The sequence below is a fragment of the Tursiops truncatus genome, chromosome 1 (genome assembly GCF_011762595.2).
Source record: "Tursiops truncatus isolate mTurTru1 chromosome 1, mTurTru1.mat.Y, whole genome shotgun sequence".
Taxonomy (NCBI): Eukaryota; Metazoa; Chordata; class Mammalia; order Artiodactyla; family Delphinidae; genus Tursiops; species Tursiops truncatus.
The window spans coordinates 74,846,584-74,873,968 of record NC_047034.1 but is presented as its reverse complement, the minus strand read 5'-3'; the positions used below and the strand labels follow the sequence as shown (position 1 = coordinate 74,873,968).

Here is a 27,385-nt window from a genome sequence, read left to right as displayed (position 1 = left end):
CCTGTGGCACGTATAGTGATCGGCTGTGTCATACTTCCATCCATACCTAGTTTCATTATATACAGGTTCCTTCATAAACAGTATACAAATCCTGACTATTTAGAACTTTTTTTCCCTGCTTTTTTGGGAGTGTTTATATTAGCTTTGCAGTTTCCTCAGCTGGCTAACTTTAGTTGAATAAAAGTCTTACTTAAAGCCATTCCTGTTAGCTAGCTAAAGGCCTCTCCAGTGGGGTCAAATTTTGGTCTTATGTAAAAAATGAGGGGCATTTTATTAAAATTATCAAGTGTATCTTTACAATGCTGAAGACACAAAGTAATTGGGTATCATCTAGATGCGTAAGGAAACTAAATTTTGGTCTTAGTTGTGGATGGTTGGATTTTTTGGTTGCCTTCTTTTTTCCCTCAACATTTAATTTATTTTTAAAATTAATTAATTTTATTTATTTATTTTTGGCTGTGTTGGGTCTTCCTTGCTGCGTGCGTGCTTTCTCTAGGTGTGGCGAGCGCGGGCTACTCTTCGTTGCGGTGCGTGCACTTCTCATTGCGTTGGCTTTTCTTGTTGCGGAGTATGGACTCTAGGCACGCGGGCTTCCGTAGTTGTGGCTCGCGGGCTCTGGAGTGCAGGCTCAGTAGTTGTGGCGCATGGGCTTCATTGCTCCAGGGCATGTGAGAACTTCCCGGACCAGGGCTTGAACCCTTGTCCCCTGCGTTGGCAGGCGGATTCTTAACCACTGCGCCACCAGGGAAACCCTCTCCACATTTTATTTTGAAAAATTTCAAACATACAGAAAAGTTGAAGGAATTGCACGAGAATACCCGTTTACCACCTAGATGCTATAATTAACATTTTACTGTATTTGTTTAATCACATATCTGTTGAAAATATTTGATGGTGTGTTTAAGCCTTTCTTTGTAGAAAAAGCATTGATGGGTAGAACTTACTGGGCAGTAGTTACTTTTGTGTGGTATAGGACTTAGTGGTTCTCTGATGCGGTAGTTCTCTTTTGAAGTTGACTGTCTTGTGTTTCCTATTATCATTGGTTGAGAGCTCAGTCATTTATTTTCAAATGAATTCCATCTAGATTATGTTACAAAGACAAAAGAAAAGCAAGGGAAATTGGTCATAGAAAGGGTTTGTTTGTATCATCAGGAGGCCAAAATACTGCCAACCTGCTTGCCCAGCTGATAGAAATGCTGTCACATGAATAACTACCTTTTATTGAGTGATTACTGTATTCTAGAGCTTTATCTCATTTGGGGTCTTACAATAACTCTGTTATCTTATTAGCCCCATTCTATGAGTTAAGAAATTGAGGCTTAATGAGATTGAATCATTTGCCAAATGTCTCATCTCTTAAATGGCACAACTGGTATTCAGACGGAAGTCTCTCTGACTCCAGAACCCATGCTTTGAACCAGAAGTCTTTAGTGCTGAAAGTTCCCTTTCTGCAGAATTTATAGTTTACATTCATTTTTGTCTTCAGAATCGGCCAAATTGGGCCACACCTAATATGAGTCTGGTATAGTAGCATTCTTGTGGAAAAGGGGATATCATATAAACATTTTTATGACTATGAAGGGCTCTTAATTCTTGAGGGAGGGCCCTTTTTGAAATCAGGCATCCTGGGGTTTTTACTGACCTATTTCATTCTCTGAAGAATTAAGGAATTTCCAGCTTGTATTAAATTGTGGAATGTATAGAATTCCTTCTACAGTTGAACCAGATAAGTATTAGCAAGTGTGTTTAGAATATGACACTGGTAGTTCTTTCCTGTTTTTTTTGTTTTTGTTGTTATTTTGGGTTTTTTTAAGAGAGTTTTGGGGATGATAGCCAATTTGAAGCTTGGTCTTACTATTAAAGAAGTGAAACCTAAGCAAGCTTCCTTGCTCCCTGCCTGCTTTTGGAGTAAGCGTCACTTAAGTTTGCCAATTTTCAGGGCTTATTTCTGTGAGTGACCCAAGGAACAGTGTATTCTAACTTGAAAACTGAACGGGTGGAGGTATGCATTGAAAACAATAGTTTTTAACCTTTCTGGAGATTACATACTCCTTTTTTGAAGCTGATGAAAGCTGTGGGCCCTCTTCCCAGAAAACAATGCATATATGTAGACAAATATAATTTTACATACAAAGTCTGTAGGGGTTCACTGACCGCCGCCCGCCCCCAAGCCTATCGACAGAGTAGTCCAGATTAAAAATCCTTTAAAATTAGGAAAAATTAGGGAGCTGAAAAATAAGATTTGAGCATCAGTTCTTAAACTTTTTTCACAAATGCTGATCTCATAAAATTGATTATACTAACATAAAAATCATGTTTTAGTATCCAAGATATTTACTTCAGTCTCTACAGTATTAGTTTTCCTCACTTTGTTAAAAAAAAAAAATTAACAAGGATATTCGTGAGTTAAGATTCCTAGGGATAGATCAAATTCTCTCTGTTGATTTTTAACTTTTGCCTTTTCCATTTTATTTCTTCTACCATCAAAATATTTTCCCAGAACTAGTAATTAGGTCAAAGATTCAGATGAAATGCTTCACCAATCCCCAACTTTAGGTTTACATTTATTCTTCAACCAAAATCTCTTCATAACCCATAGATACATAGTACTTCTTTCCTTAATATACTTTCTGGTATGAGTGTTCAGGCATTGATCTTGGCAAGTTACATGTTTTATTACATTAATCTTCACAACGACTCTGTTAGGGACTTATTATTGTCTCTCTTTTATAGACGTGGAAAGCAATGCTAAGAAAGGTTAAATGACTTAAGACCAGTTCTGGCAGGGCCAGGATTTGAACCCACGTAGATCTAGCTCCAAAGCCCATTTTCTTCTATTTTACCATCCTGCTCTATGATCAAAGAACTGACCACTTTTTCTGGCCACTGGTCTGACCTGATCTGAATTTTAAAAGCTCAAATTTCCATCAGCGGAGGGAGCTCTTTATTTTCTTCTATAGCTAGCCAGTTGTAAAATTGCTGTAGTGTGTGTGTGTGTGTGTGTGTGTGTGTGTGTGTGTGTGTATTTAAGTTAGATTTTAGGTTGTGAAATGTCAAGAGCACTGAATTTACTGGCTAGATTGTTAAACCTAGAATAAGGAAGGAGGCTTAGCTGGATGATCTCCTGCCTGTTCTGTTTATATAAATGGATGTTTCAGATACCATACTCTGACAGACAATTCCAGTGATTGAAAAGTTTGTGGAAGGCTTGTTAAACCTAAACCTAGCATCATTTGCAGGAAGGAAAAACCCTAATGGTTTGGAACAAGAGTGAAAAAGAGTTTAAAGGGTAGATAAGCTTTTATGAAATTGACTAAAGGCCAGGTGTGTATTTCCTAACCCTCTTGGGATAGCCATGGGGGGATTCCCTCCAGGTCAGCTAGCTGCCTAGTGGTTTTTGCTGAGATAAGGGGCGGGGTCAGCATTCTGGAAGGGTAGTTCAGTTTGCTGAGTGAGTTTTGTGAGACTCAGCATCTTTCTTGACAAAATTATTGTTCTTCCAAACCTTGTACTTTTCCTAGTTTCAGCCTTTTTATACACAGTGGAACAGGAAGGAGAATGCGTAGGTTGATTTACTATGTAAACTTAGCGATACATTTTTTAGTTTGAACTGATTACACAGGGCTTTAAGTGAGATAGCACAGAACAGAAAAAAAAGTAGATACTAATTGAAGTGATTGGGAGAACAAAGGAAGTTGGGTCAGATAATAAAATTTTAGAGAGTTTATCTCCTTGCCTTTTTAAAAACTGAGTGATAGAGGAAACTAGTGTGTATGAAGATATATATCATTTAATTCCCAAGGTGATGAAACTTGGTATAAAGGAAAATTAAGTTGACCGATTTTAAGATATGGGGAGAAATCAGATACAAATGTAAAAGAACTATCTTAAGTCATACTTTTTGGGTCTTTACAAATTAAGGGAGCATATTTTGTGAAAAATTTCTTTTGACAGAATTCCGAATTCTAAGAAATTTAAAAAGGACAAAGAACAGTTCAAATGGCAGGATTGTTAAAAGCCACTTTATTGTATTGTATACGTGCTTAGTTGGGATGAGGGAATTGGCTTTAAAAGCTTTGTTCCCTCATCAGCTTCACCCTCCTTCCCTTGTGTTTTCCTGAGGCTGTGTGCGAGGTTTTAGCATAGAGGAAGGGTAGGTCCTTTCACCTGTTGCCATTTTTCCCCCTGCCATAAGTTCACACACACTTTTTCACATTATGATTTGTAAAAACATAAACAGCTTTTCTGGAACCAAACTGATCTTTTTATTTTGTGGTTCATACTTCATGACACTGGAGTGGGGGCAGGAGGGTGGAGCTATAAGGTGTTTGGACCCTTCTGGTTTATGGGATTGTCTTTTTCCCTTTTTCCCCTTAGGAACGGCGTGAATGTTGAGGGGGCGACACACAAGCAGGTGGTGGACCTGATCCGAGCAGGCGAGAAGGAATTGATCTTGACAGTGTTATCTGTACCTCCTCATGAGGCAGATAACCTAGATCCCAGTGACGACTCGTTGGGACAGTCATTTTATGATTACACAGAAAAGCAAGCAGTGCCCATATCGGTCCCCACATACAAACATGTGGAGCAGAATGGTGAGAAGTTTGTGGTGAGTGTCAGCCCAACTCCATCCTCAAACACCTAGCTTTTGTTTCTCCCAATCTTATCATTTATGATATATATTAGAGCACTAGGATAAATGACTGCCACCTAGGTCAGTTTGCCTACCAGGAATATGGGTTTACACATAAATAAAAGACACTGGCCCTGATTTATTGCAGGGAGTGAACTACAGTAATGGAAGAAGAGGCATATTTCTGCTTAAGTATAACTCCATTTTATTCTAGACAGTTTTAAGTTTGGATTTGGGCCTTTTGCAATCATGTGTGAGTTTATTTTGTTTGTTCTTTTATTGGTTGTCATATCTCTTTGCTAATAGCAGTCTCTCACTGTTGACTCTGTAGAGTTATAGAGCAAGATTAATTTTAAAGTGTGGTGTGTCTTCCAAAACATTTGGGTAATACAGAGTTTGTCCATGTCAGAACCTACAAGTGCCCTATACCCCACTTCATATCTTGTTCTTTTTCATTTTCTTTGGAGATATCTGTGTGAATGATTAATTCTGGTTTTCTCCAAGGTCCTCATTATATTCTGCATGCAATTCATATGGGCTATTTTATACATTTCCAGTTTCTTGCTGTTGTAGATATGCAGGAAAGCCCATCTTGAATTCTGGATGATGTGTGCCAGCCCCTTTCCCAAATGCCTTTGTTTGTTCTTTAAAACCTAATTACAACTGATAGCCCAATCTGCTTAATTTTTCCCTTGGTTGCAGTATTCTTTATTTGCCTTTGATTATTTTGGGAGTGATGGTATAATGAGAAATTCATTAATCTTTGTGGAAAATGCAGTGCATTCTGTAGGTATTGGCAAACAGACGACATGTGTTTAAAGCTGATCTGCTGTTTAATGTTGCAGTCTCTGAAACTGAGATTTGTCCCCTGTATAGGAATGAGCTACTAGATATTTATGGTAAATTCTTTTTAATGGGGACATGAGAAAAGCAAGCAAGGAAGCCTGAAAAGTTCCAGAAGGATCAAATAATGTTTGACTGCATCTGTAATTTAGCTGGAGATGATAGCATGTAGGCTTTATGTCAGTCTGGTCTATGTATTCTCCGAACTATACACACAAAATTTAGAGTTTTGTGTTTCAGAGGTGCTATACTTTTTTTTAACCATTTTTTAAATTGAAGTATAGTTAATTTACAATGTTGTGTTAGTTTCAGGTGTACAGCAAAGTGATTCAGTTATACATACACATATATATCTATTCTTTTTCAGATTCTTTTCCATTATAGGTTATTACAGGATAGTTCCCTGTGTTTCCCAAGTAGGTCCTTGTTATTTATCTATTCTATATATAGTAGTGTATATATGTTAATCCCAAACTCCTGATTTATCTCCCCCACCCCAACCTCATGCCCCACTATCCCCTTTGTTAACCATAAGTCTGTTTTCTGTGTCTGTGAGTCTATTTCTGTTTTGTAAATAAATTCATTTGTATCATTTTTTTTTAGATTCTGCATATAAGTGGTATCATATAATATTTGTCTTTTTCTGTCTGACTTACTTCACTTAGTATGATAATCTATAGGTCCATCCACGTTGCTGCAAATGGCATTATTTCATTCTTTTTTATGGCTGAGTAATATTCCATTCTGTATATGTAGCACATCTTCTTTATCCATTCATCTGTCAATGGACACTTAGGTTGCTTCCATGTCTTGGCTGTTGTACATAGTGCTTCTATGAACATTGGTGTGCATGTATCCTTTCAAATTAGAGTTTTTCTCCCGATATATGCCCACGAGTGGATTGCTGTGTCATATGATAACTCTATTTTTAATTTTTTAAGGAACCTCCATACTGTTTTTCATAGCGGAGGCACCAGTTTACATTCCCACCAACAGTGTAGGAAGGTTCCTTTTTCTCCACACCCTCTCCAGCGTTTATTATTTGTAGATTTTTTTTAATGGTGGCCTTTTTGACTGGTGTGAGGTCATACCTCATTATAGTTTTGATTTGCATTTCTCTCATAATTAGCAATGTTGAGCATCTTTTCATGTGCCTCTGTGTCTTCTTTGGAGAAATGTCTTTTTAAGTCTTCTGCCCATTTTTTGATTGGGTTGTTTGGGTTTTTTTTGATATTAAGCTGTATGAACTGTTTGTATATTTTGGAAGTTAATCCCTCATCGGTAGCATCATTTGCAAATATTTTCTCCCAGTCCGTAGGTTGTCTTTTCATTTTGTTTATGATTTCCTTTGCTGTGCAAAAGCTTTTAAGTTTAATTAGGTCCCATTTGTTTATTTTTGTTTTTACTTCCATTACTCTAGAAGATGCATCCAAAAAAATATTGCTGTGATTTTGTTTTGTCAAAGAGTGTTCTGCCTATGTTTTCCTCTAGGAGTTTTATAGTATCTGGTCTTACATTTAGGTCTTTAATCCATTTTGAGTTTATTTTTGTATCTGGTGTTAGAGAATGTTCTAATTCATTCTTTTACACGTAGCTATCCAGTTTCCCCAGCACCACTTATTGAAGAGACTGCCTTTTCTCCATTGTATATTTTTGCCTCATTTGTCATAGATTAATTGATCATAAGTGTGTGGGTTTTTTCCTGCGCTTTCTATCCTGTTCCATTGATCTATATGTCTGTTTTTGTGCCAATACTACACTGTTTTGATTACTGTAGCTTTGTAGTACAGTCTGAAGCCAGGGAGCATGATTCCTCTAGCTCCATTCTTCTTTCTCAAGATTGTTTTGGCTATTTAAGGTGTTTTGTGTTTCCATACAAATAAAAAATTTTTTTGTTCTAGTTTTGTGAAAAATGCCACTGGTAATTTGATAGGGATTGTGTTGAATCTGTATATTGCCTTGGGTAGTCACGGTAATTTTAACAATATTGATTATTCCAATCCAAGAACATGGTATATTTTTCCATCTGTTTGTGTCATCTTCAGTTTCTGTTATCAGTGTCTTATAGTTTTTGTAATACAAATCTTTTGCCTCCTTAGCTAGGTTTATTCCTAAGTATTTTATTCTTTTTGATATGATGGTAAATGGGATTGTTTCCTTAATTTCTCTTTCTGATATTTCATTTTTAGTGTATAGAAATGCAACAGATTTCTGTATATTAATTTTGTATCCAGCAACTTTACTGAATTCATTGATGAGCTCTAGTAGTTTTCTGGTAGCATCTTTAGGATTTTCTATGTGTAGCATCATGTCAATTGCAAACAGTGACAGTTCTGTTTCTTCTTTTCCAATTTGGATTCCTTTTATTTCTTTTTGTCTCTGATTGCTGTGGCTAGGGCTTCCAAAACTGTGTTGAATAAAAGTGATGAGAGTGGGCATCCTTGTCTTGTTCCTGATCTTAGAGGAAATGCTTTCAGCTTTTCATCATTGAGTATGATGTTAGCTGTGGGTTTGTCATATATGACCTTTATTTATTTTATTTTAAAATTTATTTATTTAATTTATTTATTTTGGGCTACATTGGGGCTTCGTTGCTACGCGCAGGCTTTTCTCTAGTTGCGGTGAGTGGGGGCTACTGTTCATTGCGGTGTGTGCGCTTCTCATCGTGGTGGCTTCTCTTCTTTCTTGTTGCCGAGCATGGGACCATGGGCTTCAGTAGTTGTGGCACGCGGGCTCAGTAGTCGTGGCTCGAGGGCTGTAGAGTGCAGGCTCAGTAGTTGTGGTGCATGGGCTTAGTTGCTCCACGGCATGTGGGATCTTCCTGGACCACGGATAGAACCCGTGTCTCCTGCATTGGCAGGCAGATTCTTAACCACTGCGCCACCAGGGAAGTCCCTATATGGCCTTTATTATGTTGAAGTATGTTTCCTCTGTGTCCACTTTCTGAAGAGATTTTATCATAAATGGATGTTGAATTTTATCAAAAGCTTTTTCTGCATCTATTGAGATGATCATATGGTTTTATTCTTCAGTTTGTTAGTGTGGTGTATCACATTGATTTGCAGATGTTGAAGAATACTTGGATCCCTGGAATAAGTCCCACTTGGTCATGGTGTATGACCCTTTTAATGTATTGTTGGAGTCGGTTTGCTAGTATTTTTTAAAAATTAATTTATTATTTATTTTTGGCTGCATTGGATCTTCGTTGCTGCGCAAGGGCTTTTCTCTAGTTGTGGCGAGCGGGGGCTACTCTTCATTGCGGTGTGCGGACTTCTCATTGCAGTGGCTTCTCTTGTTGCGGAGCATGGGCTGTGGGCGTGTGGGCTTCAGTAGTTGTGGCATGCGGGCTCAGTAGTTGTGGCTCGCGGGCTCTAGAGCACAGGCTCAGTAGGTGTGGTGCACAGGCTTAGTTGCTTTGAGGCATGTGGATCTTCCCGCACCAGGGCTTGAACCCGTGTCCTCTGCGTTGGCAGGCAGTTCCTTAACCACTTTGCCACCAGGAAAGTCCCAGTTTGCTAGTATTTTGTTGAGGATTTTTGTGTTCATCAGTGATACTGGCCTGTAATTTTCCTTTTTTGTGATATCTTTGTTTTGTTTTGGTATCAGGGTGATGGTGGCCTCATAGAATGAGTTAGTAAGTGTTCGTTCCTCTGCAATTTTTTAGAATAGTTTCAGAAGGATAGGTGTTAACTCTTCTGTAGATGTTAGTAGAATTCACCTGTGAAGCCATCTGGTCTTGGACTTTTGTTTGTTGGGAGTTTTTAAATTACTGATTCAATTTCAGTACTGGTAATTGGTCTCTTTATATTTTCTATTTCTTCCTGCTTCAGTCTTGGGAGATTGTACCATTCTAAGAATATGTCCATTTCTTCTAGGTTGTCCATTTTATGGATGTATAGTTTCTCGTAGTAGTCTCTCATGATCCTTTGTAGAGGTGCTATACTTTTAATCATAAGACATGTAAGAAGTAGAAATCAAGATTGGGCCCTAAAAATGGAGCAGATTGGATATTGAGACCTTTGGGGAATTACCTGAGACCTCGAGAACCTCTGTAGACTTAGAAAAGGAATGAAACTACTAATTGTCCTTTTTTAAAAAATCAACTTTATTGAGCATAATTTACTAACATTAACATTCACCCATGTTAAATGTCTAGTTTCATGAGTTTTAATTAAAGCACATAGTTTTATAATCACCACAATCAAGATATAGAACATTTTCATTGTCCCAGGAAGTTCCCTCATGCCCCTTTGTAGTCAGTCCTCTTTCCCTTCCACTGCCTCTGTCAACCACTGATCACCTTTCTGTTACTGTATTCTGCCTTTTTTAGAATGTCAAATAAATGGAAGCATACAATATGTAGTCTTTCATGTCTAGCTTTGTTCACTTAGTATAGTCCTTTAAGATTGATACATGAGGGCTTCCCTGGTGGCGCAGTGGTTGAGAGTCCGCCTGCCGATGCAGGGGACACAGGTTCGTGCCCCGGTCTGGGAAGATCCCACATGCTGCAGAGTGGCTGGGCCCGTGCGCCATGGCCGCTGAGCCTGCACTTCCGGAGCCTGTGCTCTGCAACGGGAGAGGCCACAAGAGTGAGAGGCCCGCGTACTGAAAAAAAAAAAAAAGATTGATACGTGTTGTTGCATATATCAATAGTTTATTCCTTTTTAATTACTGATAGTATTCCATTGGATGGATTTACTACAGTTTATTTATCTGTTCGCTTGTTGTTGCCCATTTGTGTTGTTTCCAGTTTGGGGCTATTATTAATGACGCTGCCATGAAATAACATTAATGTACAGGTCTTTATGTAGATTTATGTTTTCATTTCTCTTGAGTACATACACAGCTAGAAGTGGAATTGCAGGGTCAAATGAGAAAATGTCAAACTGTTTTCCAAAGAGGCTGTACTGTTTTTGTATTCTCATCTGTAGTGGAGCGTTCCAGTTGCTCCGTAACCTCTTGAATACTTGGTATTTTCAGTTTTTTAAATTCTAGCCATTCTAGTGAGTATAGTGGTGTTTCATTCTGATTTTAATTTTGCATTTGCCTAATGACTCATGATGAGTGTATTTTCATGTGCTTAATGGCTTTTCTTATATCTTCATTGTTAAAGTATCTGTTCTGCTCTTGCCCATTTAAAAAATTGGGCTGGGGCTTCCCTGGTGGTGCAGTGGTTGAGAGTCCACCTGCCGATGCAGGGGACACGGGTTCGTGCCCCGGTCCGGGAAGATCCCACATGCCGCGGAGCGGCTGGGCCTGTGAGCCATGGCCGCTGAGCCTGCATGTCTGGATCCTGTGCTCCGCAATGGGAGAGGCCACAACAGTGAGAGGCCCGTGTACCAAAAAAAAAAAAAGGGCTGTTTGTCTTATTTTGTTTTAAGTGTTATTTATGTATACTGTATATAAGTCTTTTATCAGATAAATGCTTTGTAAAATATTTCTCCCAGTCTGAGGCTTGCCTTTTTATTTTATTTTTAACAGTGTCTTTCAAAAAAACAAGTTTTAAACTCTGATGAAGTGTAGTTTGTCAATTTCTTTCTTTTATGAATAATGCTTTTTGTGTTCTAAGAAATCTGCCTACCTCAAGAACACAAATTTTTATGTTTTCTTCTAAAAGTTTTATAGTTTTAGCTTTCTGATTTTGTAATAACTTTATTTCGAAGTATGATTCACATACCATAAATTCACCCATTTAAAGTGTACAATTCAGTGGTTCTTAATATGCTCACAGAATTGTGCAACTATCACCACAATTTTAGAACATTTTCATCATCTCAAAAAGAAACTCTAGGGGCTTCCCTGGTGGCGCAGTGGTTGAGAATCTGCCTGCCAATGCAGGGGACACAGGTTCGAGCCCTGGTCTTGGAGAATCCCACATGCCGTGGAGCAACTAGGTCCGTGAGCCACAGCTACTGAGCCTGTGCGTCTGGAGCCTGTGCTCCGCAACGAGAGGCCGCGACAGTGAGAGTCCCGCGCACCGCCATGAAGAGTGGCCCCCGCTTACCGCAACTGGAGAAAGCCCTCTCACAGAAACGAAGACCCAACATAGCCATAAATAAATAAATAAATTTATTTTAAAAAAAAAAAAAAGAAACTCTATACCCTTTAGCCATCATTCTCCAAACCTCCTATCCCCTGTAGTCCTAGGCAACCACTAATCTACTTTCCATCTCTATAGATTTGCCTATTCTGGATGTTTCATATAAGTGAAGCCATATGTATTTTCAAGGTTTATCCATGTTGGAGCATGTATCAGCCAAATGACACTCCATTGTATGAATATAGCACATTTAATTTATCTCTTCTTCTATTGATGGACATTTGGGGTTCTTTATATTTTTTGCCTCTTGTGTATATTGCTGGTATGAGCATGTGTGTACGAGTTTTTGTGTGGATACCTGTTTTCATTTCTCTTGGAAAGAAATACTTAGGAGTAGAATTGCTGGGTCATATGGTAACTCCTATGTTTAACCTTTTGAGGAAATGCCAAACTGTTTTCCAAAGTGGCCGCATCATAGTTTTATTCTTATGTTTAGGTCTGTGATCCATTCTGAGTTGATTGTTGTATATTGTATGATTTAAGGGTCAAGGTTATTTTTTCCCCCATATGGGTATCCAGTTTTAGCAACTTGTGTTGAAAAGAATATTCTTTCCGCACTGAAATACCTTGACATTATTGTTGAAGATCAGTTGAACATATATGTGTGGTTTTATTTCTGTATACTGTTCTGTTCCATTGAGTGTATGTCTGAACATTTTAATATTTATGTCATTTTGATGTTCTCTTTTTAGTGTCTTTTTCATTGGGAATGGGTCATATCTTCTTGGTTCTTTGTACAGTGAGTAATTTTGGATTGTATCCTGGGTATTGTGAATGTTACATTGTGTAGACTCTGTATTCTGTGATATTCCTCTGAGGAATATTGATGTATTTGTTTTACTTGGCAGTTAACTGTAAGCTGTGTCAGCTTCTGTGAGTTGCACTTCAAGTCTCATTTCAATTCTTTCAGCTTTTGCTGTGCTACTTTTGAGTCTGTCTTGTGTATATATCATTTAGGGAGGGATCAGCCTGAGATGTATGTGATGTTCGTTCACAGAATTAAGGCATCCCCTTTTCTGGTTCTGTCTCTTTTGGGATTCTCTACTCATTTTGGTGGCATCCATGATTGCCCAGAACCTTTCTCTCTTTCCTCTGGCCAGAAAGATGTCACAGTTTTTCTTGGAGTTTTAGTTGCTTAAGTTATGCTAATTTGTGACTGATGCTCCCTCTCAGGGCAAAATCCCCTAAAAGCAGGAAACTCCCCAACTCTGTCAATTGCTTCATGTTTTGACTCCCCTTTACAATTTTAGTGTACCATTCAGAATCCTCAGGTTATTGGTTTTTGTATTTTTTCCAGAGCTTGTAGTTGTTCACTGGGAGGGTTGGTCTATAGAGAGTTTACCTGAAGCAGAATCTTCAGTTCTATCCATGTTTTCTTTATGTATAATGAAGTCATTATGTCTTAAAGTGAATTGACACCTTAAACATCTCTTGCATTGTTCTTTGTTCTGAAGTCTGTCTCTAATATTAACATATAGCCACTAATAGCCGCTTCAGCTTTCTTTTGGTTATTGTTTTCATTGGATATCTTTTCCATTCTTTTACTTTTAACCGATCTGTATAATTATACTTAAAATGGGTTTCTTGTAGACACCATATAGTTGTATCTTGCTTTTTTTGTGCAGTCTGGCAATCTTGGTCTTTTACTTGGAGTGTATAGTCTGCATACTTAGTATAATTATTTTATTTATTTATTTTTAAATTAATCAATTTATTTTTGGCTGCATGGGGTCTTCTTTGCTGTGCACAGGCTTTCTCTAGTTGTGGTGAGCAGGGGCTACTCTTCGTTGTGGTGCGCGGGCTTCTCATTGTGGTGGCTTCTCTTGTTGCGGAGCACAGGCTCTAGGCGCGCAGGCTTCAGTAGTTGTGGCTCGCAGACTCTAGAGTGCAGGCTCAGTAGTTGTGGCACATGGGTTCAGTAGTTGTGGCTCGCGGGCTCTAGAGTGCAGGCTCAATAGTTGTGGCGCATGGGCTTAGTTGCTCCGCGGCATGTGGGATCTTCCTGGACCAGGGCTCGAAGCTGTGTCCCCTGCGTTGGTAGGCGGATTCTTAACCACTGTGCCACCAGGGAAGTCCCAGTATAATTATTGATGTAGTTAGGTTTAAATCTACCATATTCTTTATTATCTATATCTCATGTGTTCTTTATTCCTTTTTCCTCCTTTCTTGCCTTCTTTTCGATTAATAGAGTATTTTTAATGATCCCATATTATCTCCATATAATTGTTGTTTTATTTTGTTAGTGGTTGTTCTACATTTACAGGATACATCTTTTTAAGTATTATCTTCAAATAATACAATATTACTTATCATTTAGTATAAGAATTTTATAGCAGTACATTTCATTTCCACCTTCTATCCTTTGTGCTGTTGTTATACATTTTACTTCTATATGTACTATAAAGTCCATGATATTTTGTTGTTGTCTTTGCTTTAAATAATTAAAGAGGGGACTTCCCTGGTGGTCCACTGGGTAAGAATCTGCACTCCCAGTGCAGGGGGCCTGGGTTCGATCCCTGGTCTGGGAACTAGATCCCACATGCATGCCACAACAAGGAGTCTGCATGCTGCAACTAAGAGTCCGCATGCTGCAACTAAGAGTCCACGTGCTGCAACTAAGAGTCCACGTGCTGCAACTAAGAGTCCACGTGTGGCAACTAAGAGTCTGCATGCTGTAACTAAGAAGCCTGCATACTGCAGCTAAAGATCCCGCATGTGGCAACTAAACACGCCACAACGAAGATCCCGTGTGCCGCAGCTAAGACCTGGCACAGCCTAAGTAAATAAATATTAAAAAAATAATTAAAGAGATTGAAAATGAGAAGAGTTTCTTTATATTCAAGCACATATTTACCATTCCTGGTGTACTTCATTCCTTTGTGTAACTGCAGTTTCCATCTGGTATCATATTGATTCTGCCTGAAGAATTTCCATTAATATTCTTGTAGTGTAGATCTGCTGGCAATGAATTCTCTCAGCTTTTGTTGATCTGAAAAAGGCTTTATTTCACCCTTATTTTATTTTATTTTTTTTCGGAGTTTGTAAGTTGTGTTCTGACACCTTTTTAAAATGTGCAGTTATGTCAGGGACATAACTTGACCCAAACTAAACCTGTGGTAAGAGCTGGGTTTAAAAGGGTCTAGTTTCATTTTCCCTTAGGAGATTTTTATTTATTTTAAAATTTTTACTGGGGCTTCCCTGGTGGCGCAGTGGTTGAGAGTCCGCCTGCTGATGCAGGGGACACGGGTTCGTGCCCCGGTCCGGGAAGATCCCACATGCTGCGGAGCGGCTGGGCCTGTGAGCCATGACAGCTGAGCCTGCACGTCCAGAGCCTGTGCTCCGCAACAGGAGAGGCCACAACAGTGAGAGGCCCGCGTACCGCAAAAAAAAAAAAAAAAATTATTGAAGTGTAGTTGATTTACAATGGTGTGCCAGTTTCTGCTGTACAGCAAAGTGACACAGTTATACATACATATATCTATATATATATCTATATATACTCTTTTTCATATTCCTTTTTCTTTTAAAATTTTTGAATTTTTATTTTTTTATACGGCAGATTTTTATTAGTCATCAATTTTATACACATCATTGTATACATTTCAATCCCAATCGCCCAATTCATCACACCACCATCCCCACCCCCCACCCCCCCCGCCGCTTTCCCCCCTTGGTGTCCATACGTTTGTTCTCTACATCTGTGTCTCAATTTCTGCCCTGCAAACTGGTTCATCTGTACCATTTTTCTAGGTTCCACATACATGCGTTAATATACGATATTTGTTTTTTTCTTTCTGACTTACTTCACTCTGTATGACAGTCTCTAGATCCATCCACGTCTCAACAAATGACCCAATATCATTCCTTTTTAGAGCTGAGTAATATTCCATTGTATATATGTACCACATCTTTTTTATCCATTCGTCTGTCAATGGGCATTTAGGTTGCTTCCATGACCTGGCTATTTTAAACAGTGCTGCAATGAACATTGGGGTGCATGTGTCTTTTTGAATTATGGTTTTCTATGGGTATATGCCCAGTAGTGGGATTGCTGGGTCATATGGTAATTCTATTTTTAGTTTTTTAAGGAACCTCCATGCTGTTCTCCATAGTGGCTGTATCAATTTACATTCCCACCAACAGTGCAAGAGGATTCCCTTTTCTCCACACCCTTTCCAGCATTTATTGTTTGTAGATTTTCTGATGATGCCCATTCTAACTGGTGTGAGGTGATACCTCATTGTAGTTTTGATTTGCATTTCTCTAATAATTAGTGATGTTGAGGAGCTTTTCATGTGCTTCTTGGCTATCTGTATGTCTTCTTTGGAGAAATGTCTGTTTAGGTCTTCTGCCCGTTTTTGGATTGGGTTGTTTGTTTTTTTAATATTGAGCTGCATGAGCTGTTTATATATTTTGGAGATTAATCCTTTGTCGATTCATTTGCAAATATTTTCTCCCATTCTGAGGGTTGTCTTTTCGTCTTGTTAATGGTTTCCTTTTTTTAAAAAAATTTTATTTATTTATTTATGGCTGTGTTGGGTCTTCGTTTCTGTGTGAGGGCTTTCTCTAGTTGCAGCAAGTGGGGGCCACTCTTCATGGCGGTGCGCAGGCCTCTCACTGTCGAGGCCTCTCTTGTTGTGGAGCACAGGCTCCAGATGCGCAGGCTCATTAACTGTGGCTCACGGGCCTAGTTACTCCGTGGCATGTGGGGTCTTCCCAGACCAGGGCTGGAACCCGTGTCCCCTGCATTGGCAGGCAGATTCTCAACCACTGCGCCACCAGGGAAACCCTATGGTTTCCTTTGCTGTGCAAAAGCTTTGAAGTTTCATTAGGTCCCATTTGTTTATTTTTGTTTTTATCTCCATTACTCTAGGAAGTGGATCAAAAAAGGTCTTGCTGTGAGTTATGTCAAAGAGTGTTCTTCCTATGTTTTCCTCGAAGAGTTTTATAGTGTCCGGTCTTATGTTTAGGTCTCTCATCCATTTTGAGTTTATTTTCGTGTATGGTGTTAGGGAGTGTTCTAATTTCATTCTTTTACATGTACCTGTCCAGTTTTCCCAGCACCACTTATTGAAGAGAATGTCTTTTCTCCATTGTATATCCTTGCCTCCTTTGTCATAGATTAGTTGACCATAGGTGCATGGGTTTATCTCTGGGCTTTCTATCTTGTTCCATTGATCTGTGTTTCTGTTTTTTGTGCCAGTACCATATTGTCTTGATTACTGTAGCTTTGTAGTATAGTCTGAAGTCAGGGAGTTGAATTCCTCCAGCTCCGTTTTTTTCCCTCAAGACTGCTTTGGCTGTTCTGGGTCTTTTGTGTCTCCATACAAATTTTAAGATTTTTTGTTCTAGTTCCGTAAAAAATGCCATTGGTAATTTGATAGGGATTGCATTGAATCTGTAGATTGCTTTGGGTAGTATAGTCATTTTCTCAATATTGATTCTTCCAGTCCAAGAACATGGTATATCTCTTCATCTGTTGGTATCATCTTTAATTTCTTTCATCACTGTCTTATAGTTCTCTGCATACAGGTCTTTTGTCTCCCTTGGTAGGTTTATTCCTAGGTATTTTATTCTTTTTGTTACAATGGTAAATGGGAGTGTTTCCTAAATTTCTCTTTTGGCTTTTTCATCATTAGTGTATAGGAATGCAAGAGATTTCTGTGCATTAATTTTGTATCCTGCAACTTTACCAAATTAATTGATTAGCTCTAGTAGTTTTCTGGTGGCATCTTTAGGATTCTCTATGTACAGTATCATGTCATCTGCAAACAGTGACAGTTTTACTTCTTCTTTTCCAATTTGTATTCCTTTTATTTCTTTTTCTTCTCTGATTGCTGTGGCTAGGACTTCCAAAACTATATTGAATAATAGTGGTGAGAGTGGACATCCTTGTCTTCTTCCTGATTTTAGAGGAAATGCTTTCAGTTTTTCACCATTGACAACGATGTTTGCTGTGGTTTGTCGTATATGGCCTTTATTATGTTGAGATAGGTTCTCTCTATGCCCACTTTCTGAAGCGTTATCATAAATGGGTGTTGAATTTTGTCAAAGCTTTTTCTGCATCTATTGAGATGATCATATGGTTTTTACTTTTCACTTTGTTAATATGCTGTATCACATTGATTGATTTGTGTATATTGAAGAATCCTTGCATCCCTGGGATAAATCCCACTTGATCATGGTGTATGATCTTTTTAATGTGTTATTGGATTCTCTTTGCTAGTATTTTGTTGAGGATTTTTGCATCTATATTCATCAGTGATATTGGTCTGTAATTTTCTTTTTTTGTAGTATCTTTGTCTGGTTTTGGTATCAGGGTGATGGTGGTCTCATAGAATGAGTTTGGGAGTGTTCCTTCCTCTGCAATTTTTTGGAAGAGTTTGAGAAGGATGGGTATTAGCTTTTCTCTAAATGTTTAATAGAATTCACCTGGAAAGCTGTCTGGTCCTGGACTTTTGTTTGTTGGAAAATTTTTAATCACAGTTTCAATTTCATTACTTGTGATTGGTCTGTTCATATTTTCTATTTCTTCCTGGTTTAGTCTTGGAAGGTTATACCTTTCTAAGAATTTGTCCATTTCTTCCAGGTTGTCCATTTTATTGGCGTAGAGTTGCTTGTAGTAGTCTCTTAGGATGTTCTGGATTTCTGTGGTGTCTCTTGTAACTTCTCCTTTTTCATTTCTAATTTTATTGATTTGAGTCCTCTCCCTCTTTTTCTTGATGAGTCTGGCTAGTGGTTTATCAATTTTGTTTATCTTCTTAAAGAATCAGCTTTTAGTTTTATTGATCTTTGTTATTGTTTTATTTGTTTCTATTTCATTTATTTTTGCTCTGATCTTTATGATTTCTTTCCTACTGCTAACTTTGGGTTTTGTTTTTTCTTCTTTCTCTAGTTCCTTTAGGTGTAAGGTTAGATTGTTTATTTGAGATTTTTCCTGTTTCTTGATGTAGGCTTGTATAGCTATAAACTTCCCTCTTAGAACTGCTTTTGCTGTATCCCATAGGTTTTGGATCATTGTGTTTTAATTGTCATTTGTCTCTAGGTATTTTTTTATTTTCTCTTTGATTTCTTCAGTGATCTCTTGGTTATTTAGTAACGTATTGTTTAGCCTTCATGTGTTTGTGTTTTTTACTTTTTTTCCCTGTAATTCATTTCTAATCTCATAGCATTGTGGTCAAAAAGATGCTTGATATGATTTTAGTTTTCGTAAACTTACTGAGGCTTGATTTGTGACCCAAGATGTGATCTCTCCTGGAGAATGTTCCATGCGCACTTGAGAAGAAAGTATAATCTGCTGTTTTTGGATGGAATGTCCTAAAAATATCAATTAAATCTGTCGGTCTATTGTGTCATTTAAAGCTTCTGTTTCCTTATTTATTTTCATTTTGGATGATCTGTCCATTGGTGTAAATGAGGTGTTAAAGTCCCCCACTATTATTGTGTTACTGTCGATTTCCTCTTTTAGAGCTGTTAGCAGTTGCCGTATGGATTGAGGTGCTCCTGTGTTGGGTGCATATATATTTATAATTGTTATATCTTCTTCTTGAATTGATCCCTTGATCATTATGTACTGTCCGTCCTTGTCTCTTGTAACATTCTTTATTTTAAAGTGTATTTTATCTGATATGAATATTGTTACTCCAGCTTTCTTTTGATTTCCATTTGCATGGAATATCTTTTTCCATCCTGTCACTTTCAGTCTGTATGTGTCCCTACGTCTGACGTGGGTCTCTTGTAGACAGCATATATATGGGTCTTATTTTTGTATCCATTCAGCAAGCCTGTGTCTTTTGGTTGGAGCATTTAATCCATTCACGTTTAAGGTAATTATCGATATGTATATTCCTGTGACCATTGTCTTAATTGTTTTGGGTTTGTTTTTGTAGGTCCTTTTCTTCTCTTATGTTTCTCACTTAGAGAAGTTCCTTTAGCATTTGTTGTAGAGCTGGTTTGGTGGTGCTGAATTCTCTTAGCTCTCACTTCTCTGTAAAGCTTTTGATTTCTCCAGCGAATCTGAATGAGATCCTTGCCGGGTAGAGTAATCTTGGTTGTAGGTTCTTCCTTTTCATCACATTAAGTATATCATGCCACTCCCTTCTGGCTTGTAGAGTTTCTGCTGAGAAATCAGCTGTTAACCTTATGGGAGTTCCCTTGTATGTTATATGTCATTTTTCCCTTGCTGCTTTCAATAATTTTTCTTTGTCTTTAATTTTTGCCAGTTTGATTACTATGTGTCAGCATGTTTCTCCTTGGGTTTATCCTGTATGGGACTCTGCGCTTCCTGAACTTGGCTGGCTATTTCCTTTCCCATGTTAAGGAAGTTTTCGATTATAATCACTTCAAATATTTTCTCTGGTCCTTTCTCTCTCCCTTCTTCTTCTGGGACCCCTATAATGCAAATGTTGTTGCGTTTAATGTTGTCCCAGAGGTCTCTTAGGCTGTCTTCATTGCTTTTCATTCTTTTTTCTTTATTCTGTTCTGCAGCAGTGAATTCCACCATTCTGTCTTCTAGGTCACTTATCCATGCTTCTGCCTCAGTTATTCTGCTATTGATTCCTTCTAGTGTAGTTTTCATTTCAGTTATTGTATCGTTCATCTCTGTTTGTTTGTTCTTTACTTCTTCTAAGTCTTTGTTAAACATTTCTTGCATCTTCTCGATTTTTGCCTCCATTCTTTTTCCGAGGTCCTGGATCATTTTCACTATCATATTCTGAATTCTTTTTCTGGAAGGTTGCCTATCTCCACTTCATTTAATTGTTTTTCTGGGGTTTTATCTTTTTCCTTAATCTGATACATAGCCCTCTGCCTTTTCATCTTGTCTATCTTTCTGTGAATGTGGTTTTTGTTCCACAGGCTGCAGGATTGTAGTTCTTCTTGCTTCTACTCTCTGCCCTCTGGTCCACCCTTATGTTTTAAAGATATTTTTACAGGGCATAGTATTCTGGGGTGATGGTATTTTCTTTCAGTACTTTAAAAATGTCACACCAAGGAACCACTCTTAGTTTCGTCAATTTTTTCTATTGTTTTGTTGTTGTCATTGTTGTTATTTAGTCTCTATTTCATTTATTTCTGCTCTGATCTGTATGATTTCTTCTACTAACTTTGTTTTGTTTGCTCTTTTTCTAGTTACTTTAGGTGTAAAATTAGCTTATTTGAGATATTTCTTTTCTCCTGTGGTAGGCTTGTATCGCTATAAACTTCCCTCTTAGAACTGCTTTTCCTGTGTCACATAGATTTTGGATCGTTGTGTTTTCATTTTCATTTGTCTCCAGGTATTTTTAAATTTCTTTGATTTCTTCAGTGACCCATTGGGTGTTGAGTAGCACATTGTTTAGCCTCCATGTGTTTGTGTTTTTTGCAGGTTTTTCTTGTAGTTCATTTCTAGTCTCATAGCATTGTGGTCAGAAAAGATGCTTGATATGGTTTCAGTTTTAAATTTACTGAGACTTGTTTTGTGACCTAGCATGTTACCTATTCTGGAGAATGTTCCATGTGCACTTGAAAAGAATGAGCAATTTGCTGCTTTTGGATGGAATGTTCTATATATATATCTGTTAAGTCTATCTAATCTAATGGGTCATTTAAGGCTAGTGTTCTGTTATTGATCATCTGTTTGGATCATCTGTCCATTGTTGTAGGTGGGGTGTTAAAGTCCCCTACTGTCATTGTGTTACTGTCAGTTTCTCCTCCTCTGTGTCTGTTAATGTTTGCTTTATGTATTCAGTGCTCCTATGTTGGGTGCATATATATTTACAGTTGTTATATCTTCTTCTTGGATTTATTCATTGATCGTTATGTAATGTCCTTCTTTATCTCTTATTACAGTCCTTGTTTTATAGTCTATTTGGTCTGATATAAGTATTGCTATTCTGGCTTTCTTTACATTTTCATTTGCATGGAGTACCTTTTTCTATTCCCTCACTTTCTGCCTGTGTGTGTCTTTATATCTGAAGTAAGTCTCTTTTAGGCAACATATATATGGTTCTTGTTTTTGTATCCATTCAGCAACTCTATGTCTTTTTTTTTTTTTTTTTTTGCGGTACGTGGGCCTCTCACTGTTGTGTGCTCTCCTGTTGCGGAGCACAGGCTCCGGACGCGCAGGCTCAGCGGCCATGGCTCACAGGCCCAGCAGCTCCGCAGCATGTGGGATCCTCCCGGACCGGGGCACGAACCTGCGTCTCCTGCATCAGCAGGTGGACCCTCAACCACTGCGCCACCAGGGAAGCCCAACTCTATGTCTTTTTTTTTTTTTTTTTTTTTTTTTTTTGCTGTATGCGGGCCTCTCACTGTTGTGGCCTCTCCCGTTGTGGAGCACAGGCTCCGGACGCCCAGGCTCAGCAGCCATGGCTGACAGGCCCAGCCGCTCCGCGGCATGTGGGATCTTCCCGGACCGGAGCACAAACCCGTGTCCCCTGCGTTGGCAGGCGGACTCTCAACCACTGCGCCACCAGGGAAGCCCATATGTCTTTTGATTGGAGCATTTAGCCCATTTACATTTGAAGTAATTATTGATAGGTTTGTACTTATTGCCATTTTATTGTTTTGGGGTTGCTTTTATGGCTCTTATTGTTCTTTTCTTCTTTTGTTTTTTGGCTCTCTTTCCATATCCCTAGTGTTATGTTTGGATTCCTTTCTCTTCTTTGTGTGTATATCTTTTATAGACTTTTGGTTTGTGATTACCATGAAGTATATATATAGCAATCTATCTGTCCATCTATTTATATGATTATTTTAAGTTGCTGATCTCTTAATTTCGAATGCATTTTAACAATCCTGCGTTTTTACTCCTCGCCACATTTACTGGTTTTTTTTTTTTGCGGTACGTGGGCCTCTCACCGTTGTGGCCTCTCCCATTGCGGAGCACAGGCTCCGGACGCGCAGGCTCAGCGGCCATGGCTCACGGGCCCAGCCACTCCGCGGCATGTGGGATCCTCCCGGACTGGGGCACGAACCCGCGTCCCCTGCATCGGCAGGCGGACTCCCAACCACTGCGCCACCAGGGAAGCCCACGTTTACTGTTTTTAACATCATCTTGTACATCCTTTTTTGGTGTGTATATCCATTAACTGCTTATTGTGATATTGATGATTACGATACTTTTGTCTTTTAACCTTCCTACTATCTTTATAAGTAGCTGATCAACTACCTTCATTGTATGTTTGCCTTTACCAACGAGATTTTTCCTTTCATAATTTCTTCTTTCTAGTTGTGGTCTTTTCTGCATAGAGACATCCCTTTAACATTTCTTGTAAAGTTGGTTTCATGGTGCTAAACTCTTTCAGCTTTTTCCTGTCTGTAAAACTTTTGATTTCTCCTTCAAATCTGAATGATTTGAATAATTATTCAAATTATTGAATAATTTGCCAGGTAGAGTATTCTTGGTTGCAGGTTTTTTCTTTTCATCACTGTAAATATATTGTGCCACTCCCTTCTGGCCTGCAGAGTTTCTGCTGAAAAGTCAACTGATAGCCTTATGGGAGTTCCCTTGTGCATAACTAGTTGCTTTTCCCTTGCTGCTTTTAATATTCTCTCTTTATCTTTAATTTTTGCTATTTTAATTACAATGTGTCTTGGTGTGGTCCTCTTTGGGTTGATCTTGTTTGGGACTCTCTGTGCTTCCTGGATATGGATGTCTGCTTTCTTTCCCAAGTTAGGGAAGTTTTTAGCTATTATGTCTTCTAATACGTCCTCTGCACCTTTTTCTCTCTCTTCTCCTTCTGGGACCCCTGTTATGTGAATGTTATAAGCTTGATGTTGTCCTAGAGGTGTCTTAAACTGTCCTCATTTTTGAAAATTATTTGTCCTTTTTTCTGTTCAGCTTGAGTGATTTCCTCCACTCTGTCTTCCAGTTTTCTGATCCATTCCTCTGTATCATCTAATCTCCTGTTGAATCCTTCTAGTGTATTTTTAATTTTAGTTATTGTATTTTTCATCTCGGCTTGGTTCTTCTTTATATTTTCTAACTCTTTGTTAGAAACTTCTAACTTCTCACTGTGTTCATCCAGTCTTCTCCAAAGTTCTTTGAACATTTTTATGATCATTACCTTGAACTCTATTGCATAAATTGCTTATCTCCATTTCACTTAGTTCTTCTTCTAGGGTTTTGTCTTGTTTCTTTGTTTGGAACATATTCCTCTATCGCCTCATTTTGCCAAATTCTGTGTTCTTATTTCTATGTATTTGGTAGGTTGGTATGTTTCCTGATCGTGGAGAAGTGGCCTTATGTAGGAAATGCCTATGGGCCAGCAGCATACTCCCCTCTGGTCACCAGACCTCTATGCTTTAGGGGTGCCATCTATGTGGGCTGCATGGGCCCTTCTGTTGTGTCAGGCTGACTACTGTGGGTGCCTTGGTAAGCATGGGTGGCCCCTGATCAGGTTGGTTGCCAGGCCTTGCCTAGTGCAGAAGTTGCCAGTGACTGGTGGGTGGGGCCATGTCCTGGGAAGGTTCTGGGGCTGGTGTCAGCCTGCTGGTGAGTGGGGCCAGTTCCTGACTTCGCTGGCTGTGGGGCCCAGGGTTTCCCAGAGTTGATATTGACCCACTGGTAGGTGGGGCTGGATCCCTGGGCAGCTGGCCAATAAATATATGGAGAGGTGATGATCAGCATCATTACTAATCATGGAAATGTAAATTAGGACCATAGTGAGAAATCTTTTCATACCCATTCCACTGGTAAAAATTAAGAGGATCTTTTTATATTATTACTGAAAGGAGTAAAAATTGATGTAACTGCTTTAGCTTACAGTTTGGCATTATCTCCTTAGGTTGAATATTCACATACCTTATAACTCTGCAGTTCCTCTTCTAGGGTATACCCAGGAGAATCTCTTATATATGTACTACAGGGGACATATGCACAAATGTTCATAGCAGCATTGTTCATAATAGCCAAAACTAAGAAGTAGTAAAACCCAGAAACAACCTGAATACCCATCAAAAGAACAGATTTTTGAAAAGCGAAACAACGAAGTGTCGTATACAACAGAATAAACAACAAAGATATATAACGTTGTGGATGAGACTAAGTGAAAAAATAAGTCCCAAAAGGTCTCATTCTGCATGATAGCCTTTTCATAAAACTAAAATACCCTTCAAAAATTAAAATAAAAAATATAAGGATTACATATAAATGCAGGAAAAAACTATAAAAAGAAAAACAAGGGAGTAACGAAACATGGTTGAGCATAATAATTTTGGGAGTTAGAGAAACAGGGAGATAGGGTGAAGGAGGCAGAGACTATATGGTTAGAAATGTTTTTGTCAAGGTCTTAGCTTTTAGTTTGCTTTTCACAATGTTAAAAATAACTAAATAGGGACTTTCGTGGTGGTCCAGTGGTTAAGACTGCGCTTCCACTGTAGGTGGCACAGGTTCAATCCCTGGTTGGGGAACTAAGATCCCACATGATGTATGGCATGGTCAAAAAAATAAAAGTAAAATAAAAATAACCAAATTAAATATCCAAACAAAGAGTTTGCCAAAATGAGACTGTGTTATGAACCAAGGATTGTGATTAATCCAGTTCTGTACACCTGAGGTCCAAATAAAGAAAATAGATACCATTTATGACCTACATTAGGGAAAACACATACACACACACACACACACACATACACACTAAACCTAAGTTCTTTAGGATCATGTTGTTTCCTTTTGCTTTTTTTCTTTCCAAGAAGAAGCCTAAATACTTCAGTATTTGGGAAGAATCCCTTAGTTAAGGATCTCACACCTTTCACCCAGAAATCAGCTAAGAGTGCTGTATCTCCTTTTGCTATTATAAGCAGCTTATGAATAGCAAATAATGTGTCCTTTGAAGATGAATTTTCAGCTAAAAACAAGATTAAATGGCAAGGGAGCATTGGAAACAATTTGTTGATCATAATGTACATTGAAGATTCATTCAGATCAATAGCATGGACTAGATCAGGGTCTATTTGACATATGTAAGCAGAACTTGGGTGATGTTGTCATGGCCAAATTGTCATCATTCTTTTCTTCTAATCACTTTTGCATTGTATAAGGAGAGTCTCTTCTGTGTGTTCAGTAGCACAATTCCTGTTGGTTACTAGAGGTTTGAGAAAGTGAGAACATTTTAATATTCAGATCCTACATAGAATGAGATGTTACCATTTAAAAGCCTTAAGAAATCTGTAGGTGGGGATTAAGGAAGCAACAAAATAAAGATCTCTGATATCTGGAATTTTGGGTTTTGCTATTGAATACAGAGCCCAGATATTACTAGAATTGCTTTCCCTCCAGTGGTTTGTGCTATTGTGAGAATTTATCAGTTACTGTCTTCTGGCATTCATTCCATAGAATTAATTCATGAGGATAAAGAGAGAAATGGCATGGTGTGGATTTTCAACATTTACATATTGAGAAATTTGGAAATTATTTCAAAGCTGAAGTTTGAAACTTTGACTTGCAGAATCCAGAGAGACAAAATTAGATCACTGATCAGAGATAAGTTGTACACTTTGCCCACTCGTAATTCATTCCTTTTCCCTTACTGGGGTCTAACTCAGCAAAGAGTATCTCAGGAGGGCTGTAACTTGTTACCCTTGGAAGCTGGCTTTGCAATCTGAACATTCTAACTTTTTTTTTAAGAGCTCTTTATTGGAGTATAATTACTTCACAATACTGTGTTAGTTTCTGTTGCACACCAAAGTGAATCAGCCATATGCATACATATGTCCCCATATGCCCTCCCTCTTGAGCCTCCCTCCCATCTTCCCTATCCCACCCTTCTAGGTCATCGCAAATCACCGAGCTGATCTCCCTGTGCTATGCTGCTGCTTCCCATAACTGTTTTACATTTGGTAGTGTATATATGTTGATGCTAATCTCACTGCGCCCCAGCTTCCCCCTCCCACCCTGTGTCCTCAAGTCCATTTTCTATGTCTACATCTTTATTCCTGCCCTGCAACTAGGTTCATCAGTACCTTTTTTTTTTTTTTTTTAGATTCCATATATATGTGTTAGAATATGGTATTTGTTTTTCTCTTTCTGACTTACTTCACTCTGTATGACAGACTCTGGGTCCATCCACCTCACTACAAATAACTCAATTTCGTTTCTTTTTATGGCTAAGTAATATTACATTGTATATATGTGCCACATCTTCTTTATCCATTCATCTGTCGATGGACATTTAGGTTGCTTCCATGTCCTGGCTATTGTAAATAGTGCTGCAGTGAACATTGTGGTACATGTCTCTTTTTGAATTATGGTTTTCTCTGGGTATATGTCCAGTAGTGGGATTGCTGGGTCATATGGTAGTTCTATTTTTAGTTTTTTAAGGAACCTCCATACTGTTTTCCATAGTGGTTGTATCAATTTACATTCTCACCGACAGTGCAGGAGGGTTCCCTTTTCACCACACCCTTTCCAGCATTTATTGTTTCTAGATTTTTTGATGATAGCCATTCTGACTGGCATGAGGTGATACCTCATTGTAGTTTTTTTTTTTTTTTTCCCCTGGGAATACTTATTTATTTGGTCTATTAACACCAAGATCTGCAAAAAACAAACAAAAAAACACAACTTCTAAACACAGGATAATAAAACTTGAACATTAACATTCTTCTTCGATTTTGTGTAAGCTCTGCAGTATGGAAAATATACAGACTTCAAACAGCTGCAAAAATAGTGTCTTTGGGAGAAAATAGAGTTTCTACATCGATACAAGAAAAATAGGCATTTTTCTAATCCAGCCCAGTCCTGGGGCAGGTGGAGGGTGGAGAGTCACCACTTGCCACCCGGAGGAATGCCAGTTCTCCCTCTCCCCTACTACCCACCTGGGGCTGGG

The 27,385-nt window shown here is 38.5% G+C and overlaps 1 protein-coding gene across 6 annotated transcripts in view; it reads left to right on the top strand.

Moving 5' to 3' along the window:
• SNX27 (sorting nexin 27) overlaps nt 1-27,385 on the top strand; it is an 83,681-nt gene that overhangs the window by 19,288 nt on the left and 37,008 nt on the right. For 4 of the 6 annotated variants that reach the window (XM_019919893.3, XM_019919892.3, XM_019919895.3 and 1 more), the window contains exon 2: nt 4,378-4,609. The exons of the other annotated variants lie outside the window; for them this stretch is intronic. In XM_019919893.3, the coding sequence (XP_019775452.1) occupies nt 4,378-4,609 (232 nt within the window). The remainder of the gene's footprint in view (nt 1-4,377; nt 4,610-27,385) is intronic. 6 annotated transcript variants of the gene reach the window in all.